Source organism: Triturus cristatus, chromosome 8, assembly GCF_964204655.1.
Source record: "Triturus cristatus chromosome 8, aTriCri1.1, whole genome shotgun sequence".
NCBI lineage: Eukaryota > Metazoa > Chordata > Amphibia > Caudata > Salamandridae > Triturus > Triturus cristatus.
Window position 1 is genome coordinate 1,108,986,401 of NC_140591.1, and position 26,585 is coordinate 1,109,012,985.

The following is a 26,585-nucleotide window of genomic DNA, read 5'->3' on the forward strand; positions in this document are numbered from 1 at the left end:
AAGGTTTGGTTCCCACTAATGGACGACCTGGTAGAGGCCACTGTCCGTGCCTGCCCATCGTGCCAGGTCACCGGGGAGGCACCCCGACCTGCCCCTGTCATCGTGGAAACTCAGCCGAGGGTCCCATGGTCCCGAGTGAGTGTAGATTTCGGCAGTCTGCCAGATGGGCGCCATACCCTGGTAGCTATTGATGACCGCTCTAAATATCCTGAAGTGGAGATACTGTCAGAACTCAGCCCGACTGAAGTCATACCGAAACTCGAGAAGATCATGGCTGCCCATGGACTCGTGCAAGAGATAAGAACTGACAATGGATCTCCTTTCCAAAGTCAAGAATTTGCCTCATACCTGCAAGTGCTGGGTATTCATCATTGCCGCATCACCCCACGCTGGCTTCAAGCGAATGGGGAAGCTGAAAGATTTATGCGGACACTTAACAAAGTAATACGCATTGCACATGACAAGGCTCAATCCATAGAATTGGCCATATTCACCTTTCTCCGGAGTTATCGCCAGACACCCCACACGACCACTGGTGTGGCTCCCGCGCATCTACTAATGGGAAGAGTAGTAACTGACACGATCCCTCATCACCCCGAGTGGCGACCGGAAACTCCCGAGGACAGTACCATTGATGCCCGGCGACGAAAAGCACACGCTCATGTTAGTCTCCGGCGGAGGGCCGCCCTACCAAACATCCGCCGAGGGGACACTGTACTGCTCAAGAACCGAGCCCAGGGAAGTAAATTGAGCCTGAGTTTTGAAAAGGAACCCTGGACGGTGGTGTCCGTCAAAGGGAACTTGCGTCACTGCCACTCGTGGGAGAGAGAGAATAACCAGAAACGTGTCGCATTTCAAAAAGTATTATCCACAGCGAGCAGAAGTGTTCCCTGACCATGTGGGCGACATCCTCAACACAAGGCGGGTGGAAGACGTTGAAACTGGTGGCGGAGAGATAGAACCAGCCATGGAGGACACAGGAGAAACTGACTTTCCCCGGTCGTCTCCGCAGAGAGAATCGTATGGCACAGCAGTGAGTCCTGGGCGACAGTCTCAAGAGGTTGTGATTCACGTCGAGGGGAAGGCAGAGATACCGGAGACTCACAAGGCCGGGGCACGTCGCAGTACAGCCTGCGGAACAATCCTGAGCCCTCCTGTCGTTTAAAAGACTACCTCACGTAAGAATGTTCCATGTTATATTATTTGGAGTTGTGGAATGTTCTGCTGACGGCGAATGCTGGGCGGGTAGTCCAATGTAAGGAAAGTTGTAGTTAAATTTGGTTTTCATGTTTGTTGGGGAGGAATGTAATGTCGTGACTGTGATGCGACACGCCTAATGCGTATGCTTCAGGTCACGTGGTGTAAGTCAATAAAAGACAGTCGCGCACGTGCGTACACCACTAGGGCTACGACGGCAGACCTTGCAAAGCATCATCTAGTCTCCTGGTCTCTGTGTGCCCGCGTATGCCCTTAGTCACGACTTCCCGGCGGTCGCGTCCCCGTCTATCAGAGACGGGAGCCGGAGAACACTACAGTCATCCATGTATTTCTAGATTTTCGTTTGGGCTGTGATGTTTGTACATTATGAATAGCGACATCTTACTTATTTAAACGGTTCCTCCTTCAGTGCACCCAACACCTAATCATGTGCCCCCCTCCAGTCCCACCCCCCAAAAAAATGAAAAAACAGAAACGAGGAGTCAAGTCTCAATTTCACCACTAAACAAAGTAAAGGTTGATTTTTTTGTACTATGTAACACATCTTTCACTACTTCCTTATCTAAGGTCTGCAAAGTTTTCTGGCTATATTGTTTAGTAAAATAGCTTGCTTAATCTCCACTTACGGCCCCATCTGCGCCGGGGATGCTTGTCTTCACCTTGGAGATGCCCAGTAGGGATCATCTCACAGGGAAAGCCAGGATGGGTTCCCCAGCAGCATACAGCGCCGGGACACTCTTGGGAGTAGCTGCGCGCTCAACAAATACCCGGTAACATAACATAACATAACTGCGCCTGCTGCTCCAATGGCAGTTGCGCTCCAGAATAAATGTATTTTTTGCGCTGTCCACCTCGTTTGATTATAGGCTTGTTTTCGTCGGTGAATATGGGCATACTCTGAGCTTGAGGCTGTATGCCGTGAAATTCATAATAATTGAATAATGATAGACCATATATTCAAAGAATAAGGTGCTCCATACGTGCTGGGTGAAGAGGTGCTCGTGCAGGGCATCAAGGAAAAATAGTGACTGTACAGGTACATAAATGAACATTAAACAATTCAGATTCTTTAACGGGCCTGCCTAATATATCCAATCAGTTGTCTATCATACAGGGACTAATTTTCATCTGTCCTTGAATGCCCCAAAAATGGAATTTCAGCATAGGCGGGATGTAAAACCGCCGACCATTGACTATATGGTTTATCGTTATTCGATTATTATAACGTATGTCATGTACCCAATAACTGGGTTTTTCGGGCGTAGATGCTTTCGGATTTATTTCCTCATACGAATTAACCATATAAGCATTCGTGCAACTATTGACTTTGGTAATTAACAATAAATGTTATCCGACAGACAGGTGTGGCCCGGGCAGGTAAGAGCAGTGGGGGGGGGGGGAAGGCAGGGTAGGAAGGAGTCGAAAGGTGACGACGAGGTTATCTTAAATTTTGTAAAAACAAAAACCACTTAACTTGCGCACGCCACCTCACAAGTTAGTGATGCGACAAACGCAAGGTAAGTCGTTTTTTTATTTTTTATTTAAGTTACCTCATCATCGTCAGTCGTCTCACCCCCCTCCCCCACCGCTCTTACCTGCACGGGCCGCGCCTGCCGACAGAACCACTTTTGTGTATGTACTATATGATACCCGGATTCTGAGAAACACAGGGTCCCCCCACTAATGCTTTACGTAATGTAAAATATTGCACCCACCAAACCATGTTTAGGAAAACAAGACTGGAATACAAACCAGGAATCAACCACCACCCTGCATCTATTCTGATTCCTGCCATGCATTTCTTCATGTCTGAGCTAGTTATAACTGAATAGTTCTGAGATGTATGTTGGATACAGAGAGAAAAGTGATACCAAATTGCCATCACTTTGCAACCTACATGGTTTTGGTGCCATGCTGTGCCAGTGAGAGTGACTGGGTGCTGACTGGCATGTTCTGTTTGGGAAAAACACATTTGGCAGTGCCACTGGAATTATGCAGCAGTGGAAGAGCAAATTATGAGGCAAGGTTCACTATATTACGCAGCAAGAAAAGGCAAATTACGCAGGGTAAAGCAGCATATTTTGTGACAGTATTACTCCACTATTTTGCAATTTTTGCACATGTTAACACTGTCCAGGCAAAGGTTTCACCTTAATGGTACCAGTTTAATATCCAAATACAGCAGTAAGTAACTGAAGGGTGACCAGTCAATCTTTGCGACGGGCCATCCACTGGGCTGCAATATGTGTTATGTTTTTAGTAATGTTTGATCCATTTGAGCTAGTAGCTATTTTCTATTGTTAAAACTTGCAGATTATGGAGTAGATGATGGATTGTGTGGCAAATGCGGTATTTCCATAGCTATGCGGAAAACGCTGCAACCGCAGACTCACATAATTCTAGTGGCCCAGTATAAAAACAGTACATGCCTTGTAGTCATTGAAACAATGTACATAAAGCAGGCATTTAATTAAGTAAAAAGCAGCGAATATCCACAGGCGACACCGGGAACTCGGTTATGCCGTCAATATGGCGGTTGTGCTGGTCCCCGGTGTGCTTTCCCGCCGAGGGAGGGGTGAGACGGGGGCCCGCCCTAGCCGCCCTCGCCCATTGGCTGAGAGGGTGTTGCCCCGGAAGCAGTTCAAGTGCTTCCAGGGCAAACGCAATGAAAACGGGTCCCGGATCTCGCCAGGACCTGTTTTAACTGGTTCGTAGGTAGGACCCGTTTAAGAGCACCAGCAGAGCGGCGAGAGAGCCTCTTCCATCTCCGCCGCTCAGCCAGTAAACATCGCCCGCCCGACTGCTCGTGGAGGACTCCAGGGAACCTTTGTGTGGATTTTTCTTTCCCCACCTACCATCCCCTGAGGCAGCAATGTTTAAAAAATGATATGTTGGGCTTGTGTAAAAGTTTTGCTTATCAGATCTCAAACAAAAAAGGTTTTGTCACGTTTTTAAAGAATGTCATCTATTATGCTTCCGTTACAAGAAATATCAATTTTGTCGTGTTTATGTCTCTGAGTATCCTTGGTCTGCGGTAAGGTCATGATTGCTAGAAAATATTTACTTCTCTTAGTAGGCATCCCATTATTTAACGGGGATGCCTGGGGGACAGTGGTCCCTCATCACACTCCAGTGGGCACTTACGGCCGGTAGGCTGAAGGGTACGGGTGGTAGGAAGTCCCACTTCCGGTAGGCTGCTTGGGCCAACCCCTGCGCAGGCGCATTGGGCACCAACCTGGCACAACATCAGCCCCTGGGAGGTACGATGGAAGGGCGTGGGGCACATCCACGGAATCTGGTGGGCACACGGGCCTCCTGTGCCAGGTCACTCCGGTAAAGGGGGACCTGGTAACTAGTTGGGAACAGTCATGACCCTGCACGTAGGCTCATCCAGGATACGCGTATATGTTCAAAAAATCGTTTTGATTATGAATTATATATAATGTTTGTATTAATTTGTAATAAATACGGCCGGGGATATACGACCCCTAATCCAAAGAACTGGTGTTGGATATTATTACTGATGCTTCGTGGGGCTAGAGGTTTGGGGACAGTGTTTAACTGATCATGTCAAGGGAGGGGACTCAGCAATACAAGGCCATATGTAGATGGCACGTCATCAATCCTTTCGCATGTGTGGTCTTTTTAGGGGATGATATTTAATGTTATGCTGTTGGCATCTGTCTAGTGTATTACGGTGCCCTTGTAAGGAACCACAGCGCCCTCGCCTTTCCAGGGATATATTTCTAACAGCTCTGAGGTGTTGACTGGAGACCAGAACCAGTCCTGGCCCACAAAGATGTGTTGTTAGCACTGGAAATATACTTACTTCTGTTTCGGGAATGTAGCAACTCTCATGGGGTGGAGGGTGAATAGTCCCGGTACCTGATGGGAAACTGAATGGATGAACCAAATCTCATGTGTGTATTCTGTTTCGGTCGCCATGCCCATTGCTCAGCAGATGTTTATGCATCTATGGAAACTGGATGGGAGCTACATAAACATTCTATGACCTCACACACACTGGCTGAGCAGCAGGGAAACTAGGGAGGGAGAATGCATTATACTTAAATCAGGATATAACAGGGTGCTATAGGTTGTCACAATCCGTAGAATGGTTGGATTGTGTTGCAAGTAACATGTAAGTGGCTTGTGGCGGGTCTGGTGGCTTAGTGGACTAATGCATCCACTGCAGGGGCCTGTGTTTGACCTCATGGTCACAGGTTCAAATCCCGGCGGGTCAACTCAGCCTCTCATCCTTTCTGAGGTCGGTAAAATGAGTACTATTGAGTTGGGCAACAGTAAACATCTGTTATTCAGTGCCAAGATGCCCCGTTAGGGGTGAACGTGCGCTTTACAACTACACAGGTTATGTTAAGTACTGAAGTGCTGTGTTACCTTGAATAGTAATGGAAGGGTTGTACTGATGGAAAGTGATACTGTGAGCACAGTTATATCCAACTCTATACAATACTGGTACAGTGTAGGCTGTGTGGACAGTCTTCTGTCTAACTTGGCTTGACATAAACATTTCCTGCAGTGTCTTGCAAAGCATGAAGACATGGTGAGGCCCTGCTGGCGTCCTTACCTCTGCGCAGGCCGCGCAGGTTCTGTTTGGCATAGTAGTGCAGCTCCTCTACGCAGGGCGGCCTGGTGGTGGGGAGGAAAATATTTCTTTGCTGGTGAATTGGTGTCTGAAAGTACACACTCAGTTTGCTCTCTGCATCCAGGTTTGAGACAGCTGTTGGAAAGAGAGAAGAAAGTGGATGTTATTCCCAGAAAGTGATCATCCTTTATCCTAAAGTCACATAAAGTCCAAGTACAGAGGTGCTCAGAGCCACTGGTAGAACTGGCCCTCGGTACACATCACACAATTTTAGAAGAAGCCCCAGGCACACAACAGCCAATGATAGGAGTGACCTCAGGCACACATCAGGTCCACATCAGACAATGGTAGAAGTGGCCCCAGGCACACATCAGGTCCACGTCAAACAATGGTAGAAGTGGCCCCTGGCGCACATCAGATCTACATCAGACAATGTTAGAAGAAGCCCCAGGCACACAACAGCCAATGATAGGAGTGACCTCAGGCACATATCAGGTCCACATCAGACAATGGTAAAAGTGGCCCCAGGCACACATCAGCTCTACATCAGACAATGGTAGAAGTGGCCCCAGGCACACATCAGGTTCACAACAGACTATGGTAGAAGTGGCCCCAGGCACACATCAGGTTCACATCAGACAATGGTAGAAGTGGCCCCAGGCACACATCAGGTTCACAACAGACAATGGTAGAAATCCCCACGTCACACAACAGGCCCAAACCAGACAATGGTAGAAGTCCCCCCAGACACACATCAGGTGCACATCAGTCAATGGTAGAGGCCCCCCAGGCACACATCAGGTTCACATCAGACAATGGTAGAAGTGGCCCCAGGCACACATCAGGTTCACAACAGACAATGGTAGAAATCCCCACGTCACACAACAGGCCCAAACCAGACAATGGTAGAAGTCCCCCCAGACACACATCAGGTGCACATCAGTCAATGGTAGAGGCCCCCCAGGCACACATCAGGTTCACATCAGACAATGGTAGAAGTGGCCCCAGGCACACATCAGGTTCACAACAGACAATGGTAGAAATCCCCACGTCACACAACAGGCCCAAACCAGACAATGGTAGAAGTCCCCCCAGACACACATCATGTCCACATCAGTCAATGGTAGAGGCCCCCCAGGCACACATCAGGTCCACATCAGTGAATGGTAGAGGCCCCCAGGCACACATCATGTCCACATCAGTCAATGGTAGAGGCCCCCCAGGCACACATCAGGTCCACATCAGACAATGGTAGAAGTGGCTCCAGGCACACATCAGGTCCACCTCAGACAATGGTGGAAGTGGCCCCTGGTACACTTAAGATAATAACAGAAGTAGATCCAGGCACAAACATTTTCACAATTCTAAATGTCCCCAGAAACTTAGCCCATTGATGAAGCATGCCACCTTTTGGTGGGTGAGAGCTCGTGCTTCGTCTTTAAGGCTAGGTACCGAATTGGGTAACCTGGATCCTCACCACGGAACTACATACTGAATTATTTAGTTACACATCAGGCAATTACAGAAATAGATCCAGGCGCAAACATGTTCACAATACAATTCAAAATGTGCTCAGGAAAGGGTGGGACAACACTTGTGGGTTTATTGAGTGAGCATTGTTTTTTAAAATGTGTATTGGTATTGATTTTGTTATGTTAATGTTTTTTATAGCGCGCTATTACCGTGACGCGACTTGGTGCTAATGTCTTAATCCTTACCTAGAACAAGCCCGAAAAGGTCTGCAGGTTGTGAGTTTGACCAGAATGACAATTCATTTTTTTGAAGCATATACAACCCAGTCGATGTCTCTCAATATCATATTTTTGTCGTGGACTTTACAATACCCTAGAGTTCATATCAAAACATCTGTTACTATTTAATATGTCTGTACATCAGTCAATCAAGGCATCCCTGACAACCAGCAATCGCCCAGTATATCCATCTGCTTGTCTGTTAGCCTGCCTGTGCATAAACTGGACTTTACATCCCTTTGTCTATTACCTTGCCTGTCTGTAAGCAGGTCTGTTTATCTCTATATTCCTAGATGCATCTGTGTGTGTATGTGTATTGGCTTCCAGGTGGTATGTCTGCCTCTTTCTCTGTCTACTCATTTGTGTGTCTAACTCAGTGCTTAATTTGAGCCGGTGGTTTCCGGTGCTCGGCATCACCAATTATTTTTCAGCACCAGCACTCATGACCACTGCCATATGGTGGTGTTGTTTGTGTAATTTAAGATGAGCAGACCAACACTAAAAAAAAAAAACTAATACATGTCGCCCAAGCCATTCACATAGCTTTGGGGACCTCGAAAAGTCTGCATTGTCACACGTGTAGCAGTGTGATGGTTAGCAGCTGTGTAGGTACTGTCGTTGGCAGCGCTGGCAGTGGCAATGGGTGGTGCAAGCTGTGGTTGCCTCCTGACAAGGGCCCTGGCACTTATGTTTTTTATTATAACTGTATATAGATCTACGTCTGTCTGTATGCCGATTTGCTTTGAACATCCACCCTTTATGCAAAGACGGTGCTTCTAGAAACAATACATATCAAGATATGAGTTAACAGAGGAAGTTACTACCTAGATCAGTATGTATAACCAAGTCTAAGCACATGCTCCAAAGATTGTGAAAGCCTCTTAACAAGTCAGCAACATCCCCAGGGTCAAAGTGCAGCTAATTCAATATACTCCATAGTACAAAGACAGACGACCCCCTGCCACCAAACACCAGTCGCAGTCAAACGTGAAAAACTCGGCAGCAGCAAATACAAAAGGCTTGAGCTATGTAAAGCCTAAGGGGGGGGTCCTGGAATGCAAGTTCTCGACCGTTAAAGTAGTTCTCATCTTTGCAAGTCCGCCATTTTTAAAAGCCGCCCTCTTTTCATGCATATCAAGCAATCTTCAGGTTCACTGAAATTCTGCAGACCGGATCATGAGGTCAGCTCCTGCGTCTTCACGCTGTTTTCCCATCACCCCCCTCTGATTCTCCCTTTCCTTTACCCATTCTTAACCCCTGGCCACTCCCCACTGGCAATGAATCCGTTGCCAAAGTCAAGATGGCCTGGCAGCACACAAGCCCACTGCTATTATTTGGTGTCAGTGGGTGCAAAGAAGGGTGGGCTAGTGAAGCAAGGCATCAGGTACTGACATATTATGAGACAGGGCTAGTTCTTGATATGGTTAACAGATTTTCTAAAACCAAATACCCGGGGCATTTCGCAAAAATTGTAGAAGGACTACAATTTTACATCAACCCAGAGCACTGAATGATGGCGCTCATCAGCATAGAATTACAGCAGAGGCACTGAGAAAATAAAGAAAAGTGCAGTTTTTAAAGCCAATTTCATGCCTATTAACTAAATTACTTGTTTATAAGAGCTGCTAACTATCCCTGCTTTGGAAAACATAAAAACTCACCTCCCTCTGTTATCAGTCGACCTGCTCTAAAACCCGGATATGAGCTAAATTTCCCGATATCTACTGGGACATCTGGTGAAAAACTGGGACTTCCAGGATGCCTGGTCACCCTAGTTCCTGAGCATGACATGGCTATGCAGATAACACTGGCAGGGGACACCAGATTACCCCTGCAATCAGCAAAGAACGCTCTCTTGCCACATGAGAGTGGCTAAATGTTACAGTTCCTAGGGCAAAAAAATGTATCTTCGACTACAGGGAAAAAATCTTTGCACCAGCCATGAGCTGAGGAGCACAGAGACCTTCATCATGAAAGACTCCTGATCCCCCAGGGGGCTAGTTATCGCACTTTCGGACTTCGACAAGGTTGTCCTACATTTCTTCCTCCTTTCTTCCCAATTTTCTGCCTTTCTGCCTCTTGCTCTAGGTCAAAGTCTGATGATTAAAAAGCAGTCCCGGGTATGGTCCTGGCTCTTGTTCATACTATGGAGCATCAACTTGATGCCGAAATTAGACAATCTGGTCAAGAGACATAAAGAGATGAAATGGACACCTGTGACCTCTTTGCACAGCTACATTGTCAATGTTCTAAGGGGGTGGGAGGGTAGTTGGCTGGTCAAACTGCAAGTTTCTGTGTTATTGTTCAAGGCATTTTCTATGATAATGTCTTGTATATATGTGCGGGACATGATCGCTCTGATTCGTGACAAAAACCCAATAAAATTTGTTGTGAAAAAAAGTAGTCCCGATTTCCCAAATGTCTGTCAGTGCCTCCGTCACACCCACCCTTCCCTAACGGACTGCAGCCACCGGCACAAACTAAGCGCTGATTATGGAGGTGAAGATAAATTAGATCTTATCTGAACTTACCCACTCTACTTGGACATATAATTGCTCATTCCAGAGGCACCTAATAACAGTAGTGTCTTCCTCAATAGTACCACTACTACGATAGCGACAGATATTTCTCCTCCAATCAAATGAACCGCATGCGTACACTATGGCGATTTGGAAAGCGCAGCTGCAGTTATTATATGGGAAAAAGTGGTCCCCTGCCACCAAAGAGACAATTTATCTCCATTCAGAATTGAGTCACAGTATGTAGAAGCCACACACCTATCAGCAACACAACAACCAAATGCCTCAACAAACACTTCAACGCACTTGAATCACTTGACAACTGGCATTCATTTTTTGCAGAAGTCAAACAGCCTCAGGAACCTCACTATGGTTGGGGGATATCTTTTACAATACCTGTTGATCAACTAGTGGTCGGATACATAACCTAGAAGTCCTGTTTATCTCCTCCCTGATATGAACGCCGCAGGTTAACCGTAGCACGGAGTCAATCAACCAAACTCTTTATTCGGCACAAATACTAGTACCATAAAAGATCATAAAACATATCACAAATAAATATAGCATTTAAAAAGAATAGGATTAAAACAGTCAAATTGGTTCTAAAATTACATGTTTTAATACAATGGTTTTCCTATGATGTCTAGTGCCCCAAATATAAATTGCACTACTAAAGCATACAAAAGGGTTCTCAAAGTGCAAATAGATGACATGCCGCAATTTTAAAATCCCTGATATTTTGTGCAAGAAAGATTGGTTTTAAATAACGTTTTCTCAAATCTATATAAAATCCGCAGAATAAAATAAAGTGCTGCTTGCTTTGTGTCGATACACCATAACAGGGACAGGGGGTCAAACTTGCAGGACACGAAGGAGCCATTTCAATCCTCAGGCTGATAAATAAAGATCTCAAATTCTAGGTGGCAAAAAAATTAAGAAATACACCGCATGACTGTTAGTCTGCATTGGATCTTCTGAACTTTGAGTCCAATTTTTTGATACTTGGCAGACAATGCAAGATAACATGCACTAACAGCAAGAGATGTACCAGTAGGAGAACCCGCAAAAAACAATATATTATTCACTTATGAGTTAAAATAAAATAAGCAAAATAAAAATGCATTTGCAATACAAAGCAATGTCTCCATGATCAATCAATCAATCAATCATGGTATTTGTAAAGCGTACTACCTACCCGCGACGGTCTCAAGGCGCTAGGGGGGCGAGGGGGGGAAGCTGCTACTGTTCAAAGAGCCAGGTCTTGAGAAGTCTTCTGAAGGTCAGAAGGTCTTCGGTCTGCCGCAGGCGGATGGGGAGGGTGTTCCATGCCTTGGCGGCGAGGTGGGCGAATGATCTGCCACCGGCGGTCACTCTTCGGATGCGGGGGACGGTGACGAGGGCGTGGTCTGCGGAGTAGAGCTGACGGGTGGGGGTGTAGAGGCTGAGTCGGCTGTTGAGGTACGTTGGTCCGGTGTTGTGGAGTGCCTTGTGTGTGTGGGTGAGGAGTTTGAAGGTTATCCTCTTGTTGACAGGGAGCCAGTGTAGGTCTCTCAGGTAGTGTGTGATGTGGCTGTGGCGAGGAATGTCGAGGATCAGGCGTGCGAAGGCGTTCTGGATGCGTTGAAGCCGTTTCAGGAGTTTGGCCGGGGCTCCTGCGTAGAGTGCGCTTCCGTAGTCCAGTCTACTACTGATGAGGGCCTGGTTGACCGTCCTTCTTGTTTCAGTGGGGATCCATTTGAAGATCCTGCGAAGCATGCGGAGGGTGTTGAAGCAGGAGGAGGAGACGGCGTTGACCTGCTTCGTCATGGAGAGGGTAGAGTCGAGGATGACCCCTAGGTTGCGTGCGTGGTCGGTGGTTGTTGGGGGTGTTCCTAGTGCAGACGGCCACTAGGAGTCGTCCCAGGATGAGGGGGTGGATCCGAGGATGAGGACCTCCATCTTGTCCGAGTTCAGCTTCAGTCAGCTGTTCCTCATCCAGTCAGCGACAGCCTTCATTCCTTCGTGGAGGTTGGTTTTGGCGGTGTGGGGGTCCTTGGTGAGGGAGAGGATCAGCTGGGTAACGTCGGCGTAGGAGATGATGTTGAGGTCATGCCGTCGTGCGATGTGGGCGAGTGGTGCCATGTAGACGTTGAACAACGTTGGGCTGAGGGATGGGGTATGCCGCAGATCATAAGTACATTACTTTCTTCATTTGTAATTTGTGTTATACAGTGTTATTTGCCTCCTTGTGGTTACATCAGAGCGCTAGGTGGAATACAGAATATGACCCACTGACATTAATGAGCTACACAAACGCTGATTGTGGTTGTGCTCAAACAAAGCAACAACAACTTTTTCACAGGTGTTTGCCTTCGGTAATTCTGCACAGAATTAAAGTAGACATAGTGCTTGTGTCTTTTTATTTTAGTCCTCATTTAGCAGTAAAATTCTGACCAATTTTTGATAAGGTGCTATCCTTTTGCTTCAACAGTTCAGTTTTCACAAAGGTAATTTCCTGACATCATGATGTTTCGTTTGTGTTAAAGCTCATCAGAGGAACTCAACCTTGTTAGGTCGGTAGCTCTTTGAATGCTACAGAACCACTCAAATGTTAAAATACCCTGATAGCTCTTCCAGCAAGCGAGCAACCTCTGGGCGCAGACCACTAGCTCTGGGAAGCCACAAGTTTTGAGCTGTTTGATCAATTTTTCCAACCCTTCCATTCAAACATAAATCCGTCAGTCCGACAATCCATCCACCACCCCTGGCTTAAAGCTGATCTACCCAGTCTGGCCACAGAGGCCCAGAGCTGCACTGAGGCATGCCTCATACCAGCAGTTGTGTGTTTTCTGTGTCTTGCTAAGATGAACCTGCCCTTGCTGCTGAAGTGCTCTGTTTGATGCCTTGGTCTATGTCAGCAACATTCATTTTAGGGCGGTACTTCAAGACCCTGTCTGACTGGCAACACGTACACAGAGTTCAGTTTCATGATGCTTTCTTCAGGAGTGTTGAGTTCCTACTGAAAAATGAAATGGCGACGAAGAACGGAATCATGCTTTTTTCACTTATTATTTTGCTTTTTAGGTCTCGGCTCTGGACTGCGTGCCTGCGCTGTCTCAAACCGCTACATGCTGTATCTACAGCTGTGCGCTTCAGCTAGCCCACAGGCTTCCCATTGGCTGGCACCATCGTTGCTCCATTTGTCTTTCTCCCTATTTGTTAAGGACATGCATACGTCATGCTTTTTACAAGTTTAGTCCTCCCCAACCGACTGGCCTAACTTCTTTTTAACAATACGCATAGCCATTTTAGAGCATTGTTTCTGAACTTCTTTTTTCTTGAAGCGTTCTTAGTGACGTGTCAAATGGCGGCCATGCCATCCATACCGCGGTCCGCGGTGACCCTTCATTAATTTCAACAATCCTAATTGACTTACACGCAACTCCCATGCTCCAGCTCCCAGCTTGGCAGCCGAGGCAAGCAGTCGTGGGCGCACTTTGGGGGGGGTGCAGCAGTCGCAGTGGAGCCCTACAGCAGTTCCTTCTTGTTATTGGCTGCAACTTCTTCCACCACAGAATCATGCTGGACAGTCTAAGTACAATGCCTGTGAAGATTCACGGTATCATGGCCAAAGAGGAGACCCCAGGCATCCAAGGTACAACAGCAGCGGCTGTGTAGCCGAGGCACGTGTGCAACAGGCGGTTGCGTGTGCTGCCGAGGGTATAGCGGGAAGTTCAGTATCTACCCATGTTAGAAGTCTGGGCTCAGTTAAAGTTGTTTTTGTAGTGGCAATCAGTGCTTTAAATGGGGAAAAATAAGTGCACGTACTCAATAAAATAGAGGTGTGGCAAGTGGGCGGGGCTAGGGGCGTGGTTAAGGGCAAGTTATGATCATACATTATGACTTGTACTAGTTGCAGCACATATTAAAGCACACAAGAAATGTGTTTGTGTCAACGAAACAGATTTACTCATTACACATAACGAAAGCCATGATGGCACTTTCACTGGACTGGTCGCTGCGCACCTGATTGACAGTGCAGGGTCTGTCTAGAGATCCTGGCCTGTTAATCACAGCGTGACACAAGCCGTTTCAAACCCCTGCAGTTTGGGGACATTCAAATGGGCGCAGGAACTCTGCAAAAGGCTACTTCACAACTGGGTTCATCCGCCCTGCACTTGAGGAGAAACTTAACATGCGCCTGCCGTGCCGTGGATCAGGGTACCGGTACTCTCCTTGGCTTTGGCTACAGAGAAGTGCCGGTACTGACGGCAAAAAAAAATCGGAAGTGCCGTACCGGCCCATTTAAAGCACTGGTGGCAATGAATCATGCGCTGTGTTCTACAAATAGTAAGTAAGTTTAAGGGTAGTACAAGCTTGTGGAATAAAAACAAGAAACATGCTTATGGGTGTTATTAATATTTCACACCGCAAGTTTCCTGTTTAAATGTGTTGCTTTTTCTGTTTCCTACTCATATTACACTGTTTGCCTGCTTTCGGGTAAGTGCTCAGCTTCAGCGCCCTTCCCTTCTTCCAGTTTATTGCATCTTCCATGTTTCCCACTCGTGTTACACTGTTTGCCTGTTTTGTAAGTTTTATACTACATATGTTTTCAATCATTATGTGCCAAGAAGCTGCATTCGTGAAGGAGCGGGTCTAATTTACTCCTCTCAAAAGCTTTTAAAATATTGAGTGTTTCCGCTTTGCATCATTCAACAGATATTTTAAAAGCCCTAACTTGTCTGTGTGCTAGCTTGAGAAAAGCGTACAGCGTTCTTTTGGTCCAAAAAATGCCTTTGCTCAGAATTCATTTTTTGACCAGTGCGGGCTTTAGTGTTTGTTGTGTCAAAATGTTTTGTTTTGTATTGCAAATATGTCTGCTTTGATTATGGATTTTTATCCCATTCTGCGCCATTTTTTTGCTTTTAAGAGTTGTCTAGATAAAAACGTCCATAATCCACGCAGCCTTTGTTGACCAGGGATAATATAACATGTGAAGCTACTGTTCCAGTTAGGAAGCACTCTAGCCTTCCCCTGTAAACTAGGGGTAAACTAGGGGTCTAGTACACAGCACCAAACCCCTGGGGGCTTTCGCCTCCTCACTGTGCATACTGAGCCCCAGCCTGCATAGTTCATGTGCTGTTGAGCAGGGCACCGTCTCCAGGAATCACCATATGAATGATTCTGCTGCCTTACCAGGACATGTGCACATTCACTAGTGGGCAGTGCACTGAGCTGTACGGCGGTTCCATTTTAAAGTCATAATGCAGCTGCTGTCTCTGAGGCACGGGAACTCAGAGCACGTTAATTTCTTTTATTTAATTCAACGCCACACAGATCCAGGCCACACATTTCAACTCCACACATTTCCATTCAACACCACATTTTGGCAACATACCACATAATTCACTTCAACAGCACAATTAAACACACCACATACATCCAATCCACATCACAGAATTCCACATCATGGCACAAAATGAAACAGCACACCACATAATTAAACTACACCACATACCACATCCACAACACAAAATGCCAATTCACCTACTTAAACTGCATAACTCACAATGCCACTTCACATAATCCTAGAAAACTCAGTACCACATAATTGCTATCTATATATTTCCACAGCACCCCATGCCACATAATTCCAATACACATAACTCCACTCACCACCACACAATTCCAATCCCCACAAGTCCACACAAAGCAATTCCAAACCAACCCACATAATTCCACTCCACACCACATACCTCCACTCCACTCCATAACAAATAGCTAAAAGACATTGTCATTGACAATGCCAACAGCTCTCAGATTGCGAGACCGATTGGCTGTGCCAATGCTTGTTTTGTTTTGCTATGCTGTTTGTAGCAAGATGTTGCTTACCCAATAATATCAGACACCACTGCCCTCGTGGGCATGGTTGTGCTGAGGTTGAGCGTGCAAGCGGCTATTGGCTTTAAAACGCGTTTACGCATGTAGACTGACGATGCGGTACACAAAGACCACACTAGCATTCCCAGCGCTGTGAGGTATAAAAACTATTTATACACTGTATGTTTTCACTTCTGATCCACTCTGTCTCAAAACTATAAAACCATAAGTATTTCAGGGACTATTTAACGCGTGTGTATACTTCAGATGGATTTCCAGCAGTATCTTTTGGACATTGTTTCGCGTGCAAACTGTTTGATGTGTACACACAAGATATACCACAAAGTCCCAAATGGAGGCTTAATAGAAGAACTTTCAAATGCGCCCGGTGTTATACAGGTAAGCACGCCTAGTTCATTTCGAGTAGGAATTCTTATTACAGGCCCGAGCGCCGGCCTTTGCACCGATAGCGCCCTGGGCCGAGCCATATTTGGCGCCCTCACTGCTGATTGGGTGTAAAATAAGGCACTAGGAAGTACACTCGTGTCATAAGCAAGTCACTGGATGATGAACTCAGACCAGTGAGTGACGTCTCCACCCCAGCCCGGCTCCCCTGGAACACACTCAGCGCAGGCAGCTGCCTCGCGCTGGTGCCAAGTTGGGAAAGAGGGGCAGAGGTTTGTGGGGAAGCGGGTGCAAGGCAGATGGGAGGAGAAGGACAAGGGAGGTTAGGTTAGGCGAGGGTTAAACTCAGCTGACAGAAAAAAAAAACGGATTGAGAGAAGATGAGACAGCTGAATGCCTGCCCTTAATCGAGATAACTTGCTGCTCCACTCTGAAGGTTGGCGCCCTGGGCGAGGGCCCGGCTCGCCCGTGCCAAAGGCCGCCCGTGCAGGTCCCTCCCCGTCTAATGTGGTGCCGTTGGACAGACGGACAAAAATCACAGACAACAGCAGTGGCGAAGTTATGACTGCACGATTTCGCACAAGTACTACACCTGCAACATCTTAAATGTACTTTCTTTTACACAACAATACAAAGTCAAACTTATGAATTAACTCTTCACACCACTATAGTGGTGTCAATGTTGTGAATGCACCGTTTCAGACAACCACAGCACTGTCAAAGTTCAAACAGAAGAACTGTCAGTTGGGAACGGACCTTCACACAATGACAGCAGTGTCAACATTCTGAATACTCTCTTTTTAAAACAAATTTAGTGTCAGTTATCAATGTGCTGTCACACGGAAACGGTCTCGAAGTTCTGAAGGAGCTCTTTCGCCTGACAGCTGTGCCAAAGGTGAGAAAGCACCGTCTCACACATCAACAGCAGCAAAGGTATGAATGCACTCTCGTGCACGACAGTGGTGCCAAAGTTGTTAATGTGCTCATTCACGTATGACAGCGGTACCAAAGGTTCTAACGCGCTCTTTCACACGTGGCAGCCGTGCCAAAGGAGCTAATGGACTCTTTCACAGATGACAGTGGTGCCAAAGGAGCTAATGGACTCTTGCACTCGTGAGAGCGGTGCCAAAGGAGCTAATGGACTCTTTCACAGATGACAGTGGTGCCAAAGGAGCTAATGGACTCTTGCACTCATGACAGCGGTGCCAAAGGAGCTAATGGACTCTTGCACTCGTGACAGTGGTGTCAAAGGAGCTAATGGACTCTTTCACTTGTGACAGCAGTGCCAAAGGAGCTAATGGACTCTTGCACTCGTGACAGCAGTGCCAAAGGAGCTAATGGACTCTTTCACTCGTGACAGTGGTGCAAAAGGAGCTAATGGACTCTTGCACTCGTGACAGCAGTGCCAAAGGAGCTAATGGACTCTGTCACAGATGACAGCGGTGCCAAAGGAGCTAATGGACTCTTTCACAGATGACAGTGGTGCCAAAGGAGCTAATGGACTCTTTCACAGATGACAGTGGTGCCGAAGAAGCTAATGGACTCTTTCACTTGTGACAGCGGTGCCAAATGAGCTAATGGACTCTTTCACTTGTGACAGCGGTGCCAAAGGAGCTAATGGACACTTGTACTCGTGACAGCGTTGCCAAAGGAGCTAATGGACTCTTTCACTCGTGACAGTGGTGCCAAAGGAGCGAATGGACTCTTTCACTCGTGACAGCGGTGCCAAAGGAGCTAATGGGCTCTTTCACTCGTGACAGCGGTGCCAAAGGAGCTAATGGACTCTTTCACTCGTGACAGCGGTGCCAAAGGAGCTAATGGACTCTTTCACTCGTGACAGCGGTGCCAAAGGAGCTAATGGACTCTTTCACTCGTAACAGCGGCGCCAAAGGAGGTAATGGACTCTTTCACTCATGACAGCTGTTCCAAAGGAGCTAATGCGCTCTTTCACTCGTGACAGTGGTGCTAAAGTTGCTAATGCGCTCTTTCATGTATGACAGCAGTGCCAAAGGAGTTAATGCGCTCTTTCATGCATGACAGCAGCGCCAAAGGCGCTAATGCGCTGTTTTGCGCATGACAGCAGTGTCAAAGGTGCTAATGCCCTCTTTCACAGATGACAGTGGTGCATAAGGTGCTAATGGACTCTTTCACGCATGACAGCAGTGCCAAAGGTGCTAAAGCGCTAATTTATGCATGACAGTGGTGCAAAAGGTGCTAATGCACTCTTTCATACACGACAGCGGTGCCATAGGTGCTAAAGCGCTCTTTCACATATGACAAGTGTCAAACGTGCTAAAGCACTCTTTCACACATGACATCGGTGTCAAAGGTGCTAATGGACTCTTTCACTCGTGACAGCGTTGCCAAAGATGCTAATGGACTTTTGCACTCGTGACTGCAGTGCCAGAGGAGCTAATGGACTCTTTCACTTGTGACAGCGGTGCCAAAGGAACTAATGGACTCTTTCATTTGTGAGAGCGGTGCCAAAGAAGCCAATGGACTCTTGCACTCGTGACAGCGGTGCCAAAGGAGCTAATGCGCTCTTTTACTCGTGACAGCAGTGCCAAAGGTGCTAATGCGCTCTTTCACATATGACAGCAGTGCCGAAGGAGTTAATGCGCTCTTTCATGCATGACAGCAGTGTCAAAGGCGCTAATGCGCTGTTTTACGCATTACAGCAGTGTCAAAGCTGCAAATGCCCTCTTTCACAGATGACAGTGGTGCAAAAGGTGCTAATGGACTCTTTCACTCGTGATTGCGGTGCCATAGGATCTAATCCGCTCTTTCACTCGTGACAGCGTTGCCAAAGGTGCTAATGCGCTCTTTCACGTATGACAGCAGTGCCGAAGGTGCTAATGTGCTCTTTCACGTATGGCATCAGTGCCGTAGGTGCTAATAGACTCTTTCATATGACAGCAGTGCCGAAGGAGCTAATGCGCTCTGTCATGCATGACAGCAGCGCCAAAGGCACTAATGCGCTTTTTGCGCATGAAAGCAGTGTCAAAGGTGCTAATGCGCTCTTTCACGGATGACAGTGGTGCAAAAGGTGCTAAGGGACTCTTTCACGCATGACAGCAATGCCAAAGGTGCTAAAGCACTCATTCGCGCATTACAGTGGTGTAAAAGGTGCTAATGCACTCTTTCATACACGACAGCGGTGCCATAGGTGCTAAAGTGCTCTTTCACACATTACATCAGCGCCAGAGGTGCTAATGCGCTCTTTCACACACGACAGCAGTGCCAAATGTGCTAATGCGCTCTTTCACACACGACAGCAGTGCCAAATGTGCTAATGCGCTCTTTCACACACGACAGCAGTGTCAAATGTGCTAATGTGCTCTTCCACACATGACAGCTGTGCCAAACGTGCTAATGGACTCTTTCGCACATGGCAGCAGTGCCAAATGTATTAATGCACTATTTCACGCGTTAACAGGAGTGTCAAAGTTAAGAATGCACTCTTCTACACATTGACAGCAGCGTCAAAATTATGAATACATTCTTTCATGCATCGAGATCAGCATCAAATTAAGCACTTATAAACTTGCTGTGGTGGTGAAAGCTCATACAGGGGAATAGCTTTTTTAGCCATGACTGGGACAGTGTTGGTTTACCTAAACAGCACCGGAGCACGCGACCATGCGCGTGCAGACCCTCTCCTGTGAGCTGACAGTAAGCTTACCTTACCTGATGTTTTCCTCTCTCCCCATACATCTTTAGGGAGTGCGGTTTGTACGGCCACAGGTCAGAATGTGCCAAAAATTCTTGAGCTGTTTAATGGCTGTAAGGCGTATTCCAGCCGCCGTCAGCGACGTATGACCTTTAACCTCTTGGTGCAGATATCGCACTACAGTAGGGTGACCAGATTTTGAGAGCAAAAAAATGGGACATGCCGGAAATAAAAGTAGGACTAAAGCTTTTAGTCTTACTTCTATATCTGGCCTGTCCCAATTTTTGCGTAGCTATAGATATATATATATATATATATATTTTTTTTTTTCTCAATGTGGTTCCAGTTGGAGCGCGCAGCAGCGGGTGCAGGCGTTCGGCCGAACCAGTGGCCAATTTCAATTTTAAGCACAAAGGACGCCGCACTCTGAAATATTGCACTGTGATCTTTTATTGTTGATACAGAGCCAGTCTGTCTCACTGTCAAGTTTCGGCCAACCCGGCCTTTCTCATGGTAGAAAGGCCGGGTTGGCCGAAAAGTGACAGTGAGACAGACTGGCTCTGTATCAATAATAAAAGATCACAGTGCAATATTCCAGAGTGCGGCGTCCTTTGTGCTTAAAAATAAATAAATATATATATTATTATATATGTTTGTAAATCATCTCTTGCGCACTCCGTTGGGAAAAAGACGATGCAAACCCAGGATTTGGTGCATATATATATGACCTGTAACCCACAATCTTTCTATTTTTAATATATATATATATATATATTACTTTTAAATCTGTGCTCACACACATATATGTGTGTGTGTACATATATAGACACACACGCACATACATTTACAATGCCACATTACTTAGCACTATCTATGGCAGGACCTCCTCCCTACGCCCCCTGCCTTCTCCCCACCCCGCACTCCTCCTGTGCAGCCTGGCGGCAACCAGGGCCAGGCTGAGAACCGAAACCAGCCCTGGCAAACTGCTCGGTCAGGCCCCCCTTGGGGGAGAGGGGGGTGAAGCCAAGCTGTTTGCTAAGGCCGGTTTCGGCCGATTTTGTTACAGGAAGCCGATATTGCTGGCCCCCGGTAACAAAAACGGCCCCCAGGAGCCCAAATCAGCCCCCACCCTGGCAGCCCACCGGGGAAACGCCTGGTGCCCGCTACGGCCAGTCCGGCCCTGGCATTTTTCTGAAGAGCCCATGTAAGGAGAGCATGCCTTCCAATTCTCCTTAAAATTGCAATTACCTGACATTTGCTGCAAAAATTGGGACATTTATGCAAAATGAAGAAATGTGTCGGGACACCGGAGCAGTCCACCTAAAACTGGGACGTCTGGTCACCCTACACTACAGTAATGGCTTGCCTAAATCAGGGTCAGACTGATTTGCATATGGCCATGTCTGAACTGGGGTGGCAGAGTGGGCTAAAGAACGGTGGTGGATTAAACCCAGATCAGTTGACTGGGGGTGAGTGCTTGCAATGTTCAACACTCCGTCCATCATTTCCTTTGGTTTTGCTTTGTTCGCCATAAGTTGGCAGGGTATGCTCAGACGTGAGTCCCTTGCTCACTTTGTCACTGGATTCAAGCAAGCCTGGCTGAAGATGGCTGAAATGCCAGAAACCGGTCCTAGGAAGCTTGTTTCCGGTCCAGGGAAGACATGGCTTGGCAGTTCGGGCAGGACTGTTCCCATGAGGCACAGGGTCAGACTGATTTGCATATGGCCGTGTCTGAACTGGGGTGGCAGAGTGGGCTAAAGAACGGTGGTGGATTAAACCCAGATCAGTTGACTGGGGGTGAGTGCTTGCAATGTTCAACACTCCGTCCATCATTTCCTTTGGTTTTGCCTAAATCAGTACAGCACTCCTGTAATTTAGAGCGCTTACTTTTGGATGAAGTGTATTACACAAATATGTTATCTATTGTTCTTTATTTGGTATACTTTTTGAAACACATAGTTACATTAAAATGTACATTCAATTAAATTGCACATTGTGTAGAGATTGTGCACTTTGTGACCTGATGCGGTCGTTTGGGGTTTTGAGTGGAGCGGGGCCCTCTTCCGTGCCCTCCCAGGCAGGCGCACATGTACTAACAGCTCGAGAGCAGACAGTACATACAACACAGATGTCCTGTACTGTTCTGTTAATGTGGCTTGTACTCTTAGCTACGCGTCCCCTGGCACTTGATAATGAATGCAAAACTGGTTTTGTTCCTTGTACTTGTACCTGAGCACTACCAATAATTAATCTTATTTACACATCAGTGATGGTACCCGGAGCACACCAGTGCACTCAAGCATTCGCTCAAAAGGTGCAGGGCCTAAGCCCGTGCTCTTGTAATCGACAGTACATTTCATGAGGACACCACATTCTCTCAGAGGTTTGTAGGCAGGCACAGAATCCAAGTAGCTTTGCTGACTGGTGCAGGTACAAGGTTAACTTTTACACGGCGAGCTACCATGGAGAGGGAACAAATGTTTTTCGCCTGAGGGTAAAATCTCAAGTCAATAAAAAAAAGTTAAAATCAAAATAAATAAATGAAGCGCTATGACGTGGCCAGTGTTGCCCACGTCATATCGCTTTTTTTTTCTCTAAGCCATGTTGTACTGTAGCCCGCATTGCTGTGGAACATAACTAAAAATAATTGACAAAGCCAATAGATGTCGCACAGGCAAAACCTAAGGGCTTTGCCAAAGCTTGTTTTTGTCATTGTGCCTATGCATGAATTTCAAGTTAAAAGAAGTTAGGGATAGGCTGCTTATGCATTAGAGACATGGTCCTGCAAGCAATCACCCACTGTATGATATCACAGTCTAAGCATGGAGATACCGCTATATTCAGCAATAAATACGAATGAATATGTGTAATATGGGCCCAGTGTGCAGTATCTCAGGAAAACACAAATGCGACTAGTTTAAAGCTGTCAGTGCCACTTGTGAGTCAGAACACCAACAGACTGCCCACAATCAAACAACTACACAGCAAGTCAATTTCTCTGCTTTAAGTCATCATCCAAAGTCAACACTAACTGCAATACGCGCCACCTGGAAATATGGTACTGCTATGTCTTTGGAGTGCTCCTCTGGAATATCAAGATGGGAATGTCAGTGCACAAATGATCGAAACTAGAATATTGAGGATAAAATATGTAGAGATTTTTTTATACTTACCTCCACAGATATGCACCATGGCAAAATATATATATATATATATATATTACCTACTGGCGGTCGCCAGTAGGTAGTTATAGTTAGGACCGTGTTTCCATAGGAAATCTCAAAATTCTATTTTGAATAACTTTGGGGCCGGTTGACGAATCCTTGCGAAATTTTCAAAACTAATGGGGCGCTCCGTTCAGCTCCTACCCTGAAAGTTTCGGGGTGATTCGTCAAGCGGGGGCCGAGAAAAAGGGGGGGTCCCAAAACGCGTTTTCCCCATGCATTTTTCCATAGGGACTTTAGTCGCAGCTACAGCCCGAACGGCTGAACAGAATTACTTGAAATTTGGCAGAGAGGTAGCCCTCAGGTCAGGGATGTGCCTTTTGAAGGTCTCGTGTAAATCTGTTCAGTATTTCCTGAGAAAATAGCATTTAAATCAATATATATATCTATGGGCGCGCTCCGAGCGCGTACCGTAAGCTTACCGTACGCGCCGGCTACCGTGCGCGAGCGCGATTCTGATTGGATGTTAGATCTCAGTAAACATTCGAATCGGTCAAAACCAGGAAGTGTCGGCCGCCATTTTGTCTCTCGCAGTCTGAGGGGGTGAAAAACAAAGGTGGATAACGTGAAAAGGGGGCAGGGTGGACAGTTCCTGACCCCCTAGCCTTTGTCAGGGGGTCCCAGAAGGACCCCCAAGGGCAAAAAATGAATTAAAAATTTTTTTTCAAAAAATCACCGAATGCGCGCAGCGTAAACGGAGAAATTCCGCGAGGAAAAATTCCTCGAACTTCGCGTAATTACGCGTACCGTACGCGCACGGCAAAAAAAATGTTTCAAAAAGGAAAGCTTAAAAAAAAATAAAAAAATTGTGAGGTAAGGTTGGCTCTTAAAAGAGCCGTTGGGTTAATACAGGGATGGAGGAAAGAAAGAATGGGAATATTATGAGCGTCTACAAACGTGCTGGTCTATCTTATTGTTAATAAGGGAAACACTGGTCTCCCCAAAAACAATAAGACCACAACAAGTTGTACACCTCATTGCAACCCTCCCAAATCGAGGGTTAACGTCCAGAGGAGCAGAAGAAGGTGATGCTCCCACCTCAGAGGAAGGGCTCAGCTGAGCTGCCGATGATGTACTCGGCTGAGCTTCTGAGGTTGGGCTCTGGTGACTTACTGAAGAGTTTTCTCCAGTATGTCGAGCAAAGGTCCTGGGATGTCTATCCCTAAGGTGTCTCATCATAGAGTGATTTTCAAAGGAATACTTCTTCCTTGGATTTCCTCTAGATAAAACACGGTCACAAAGTGTGCAAGTGACCAATGGAGCATTGACCTTTTTCTCCCCCTCTGGAAAAGTAAAATACTCCCATACAAAATAATTCTTTTGTTTCCTCCTTCTCTGGATGATGGTGGTGCTGCTAGCCTCACTCTCAGAAGAGGTCTGCTGTTCTGCCATTGTATCTCAATGTCAATTCAGCTCCTTCTCCTAGGGGATCTCAAGCAGTAATGAGGGGAATGGGTGTGGTGTGGGAAGTTTCTGGAACTGAAAGTAGTTTCAACCAATGAAAAGTGTTCTTTGTGGATCACATGACCTACCGTGCGTGCTCTGTAAGCTTACGGTACGCGCTCGGAAACAAGTACGCATGCGCGAACGTGACGCTTACGGAGCGCTTACGGAGCGCGTACGTAAGACGCACTCGCGCATGCGCATTACACGCCCCTGCGTAACCGCGACGTTGCTTCCGCGTGTACGCGTACGTCACGTACGTATCACGTAAGCGCGCTGTACTTATGACGTGCGGAGCGCGTAGCGTCAGCTTACCGTACGCGCATCGTATCACGTAAGCGCACCGTACTTATGACGTACGGAGCGCGTAGCGTCAGCTTACCGTACGCGCACGGAAAAAAATGCATTAAAAAAAAATTAACCATTCCATAATGCAGGATATAGTACATATATTATTTTATACATAGGTTTACCAAAAATCTCAAAAAAAATTTGCATTTAAAAAACCGTACAAATTCACTGAAAAAACCATAGGTTTCACACACGTTATACTTAGGAATTAGCATTTAAAAAACCTTGCAAATTCACTGAAAAAAACATAGGTTTCACACATGTTATAGTTAGCTGGACATTTCACTCATAAAAAACCAATGAAATTCCCCCGTTATAGTTAGTGCAGGCAACTATAACTCACGCGACCGCAATCCTCTGCTGATGATGTCAGATATTACATCACTGATGACATATGTGTCTTTATGAAAAATAAATATTTGTAATATATGTATAGCTAAAGATTAATGGAAGAAGACATGGGTAAATAAGTGTCTAAATACAGTGATGTAATATCTGACGTCATCAGCAGAGGATTGCGGTCGCGTGAGTTATAGTTGCCTGTACTAACTATAACGGGGGAATTTCATTGGTTTTTTACGAGTGAAATGTACAGCTAACTATAACATGTGTGAAACCTATGGTTTTTTCAGTGAATATATATATATATATATTTTATTTATTTTTTTCACTGAAAAAACCATAGGTTTCAGGGACGTTATAGTTGGACATTTCACTCGTACAAAACCATAGAAATTCCCCCGTTATAGTTAGTTCAGCTAAGTATAACTCGCGCTCCCGCAATGCACTGCTGATGATGTCACATATTACATTATTCATGACATGGTCAGTGACATCACTGATGACATCTCAAATGACATCACTGATGACATCATCCACATCAAAATCTGATGCACCTCCTCACACTCTAGTGAAATGTCCAGCTAACTATAACATGTGTGAAACCTATGGTGTTTTCAGTGAATTTGCAAGGTTTTTTAAATGCTAATTCCTAACTATAACGTGTGTGAAACCTATGGTTTTTTCAGTGAATATATATATTCACTTTACGCAGTGAATATATATATACACTCTACGCAGTTAGTGCCGTGCACGCACGGTGGGCACGCGGTGCGCTACGCGCACCGCGTGCCCACGTTACGCTAAATGGGCCATGTACGCACGATGCGCTTCGCGCACCGTGCGCACATGCAGGACATATGATGCACTTCGTTTTGAAAGGTAAATTTTAATTTTTCGTAATTTTTATAAGCCATGCACAAATGGTGCCCTTCGGGCACCATTTGCACACGGGGTGGACAGAGTGTGGATAATTTTTTTTTTTTTTTTTTTTTTTTTTAAATATTATAGTTTATCTCATCAGTTATAAGCCATGCACAATTGGTGGCCTTCGCCCACCAATTGCACACGGGGTGGGGAGAGTGTGGATAATTTTTTTTTTTATATAATTTTTTACCGTACGCGTATGGTAAGCGTAATCGGCGAAATTATCGAAAAAAAAAAATCCGTTTTTGGCCTTGGGGGATCTTTGGGGACTCC

At 46.2% G+C, this 26,585-nt stretch overlaps 1 protein-coding gene across 2 annotated transcripts in view; it reads right to left on the reverse strand.

Annotated features, from left to right (window-relative positions):
- NHS (NHS actin remodeling regulator) overlaps positions 1-26,585 on the reverse strand; it is a 462,726-nt gene that overhangs the window by 96,201 nt on the left and 339,940 nt on the right. For both annotated transcript variants that reach the window (XM_085622665.1, XM_085622666.1), the window contains exon 2: positions 5,807-5,959. In XM_085622665.1, coding sequence (XP_085478791.1) covers positions 5,807-5,959 — 153 coding nt within the window. The remainder of the gene's footprint in view (positions 1-5,806; positions 5,960-26,585) is intronic.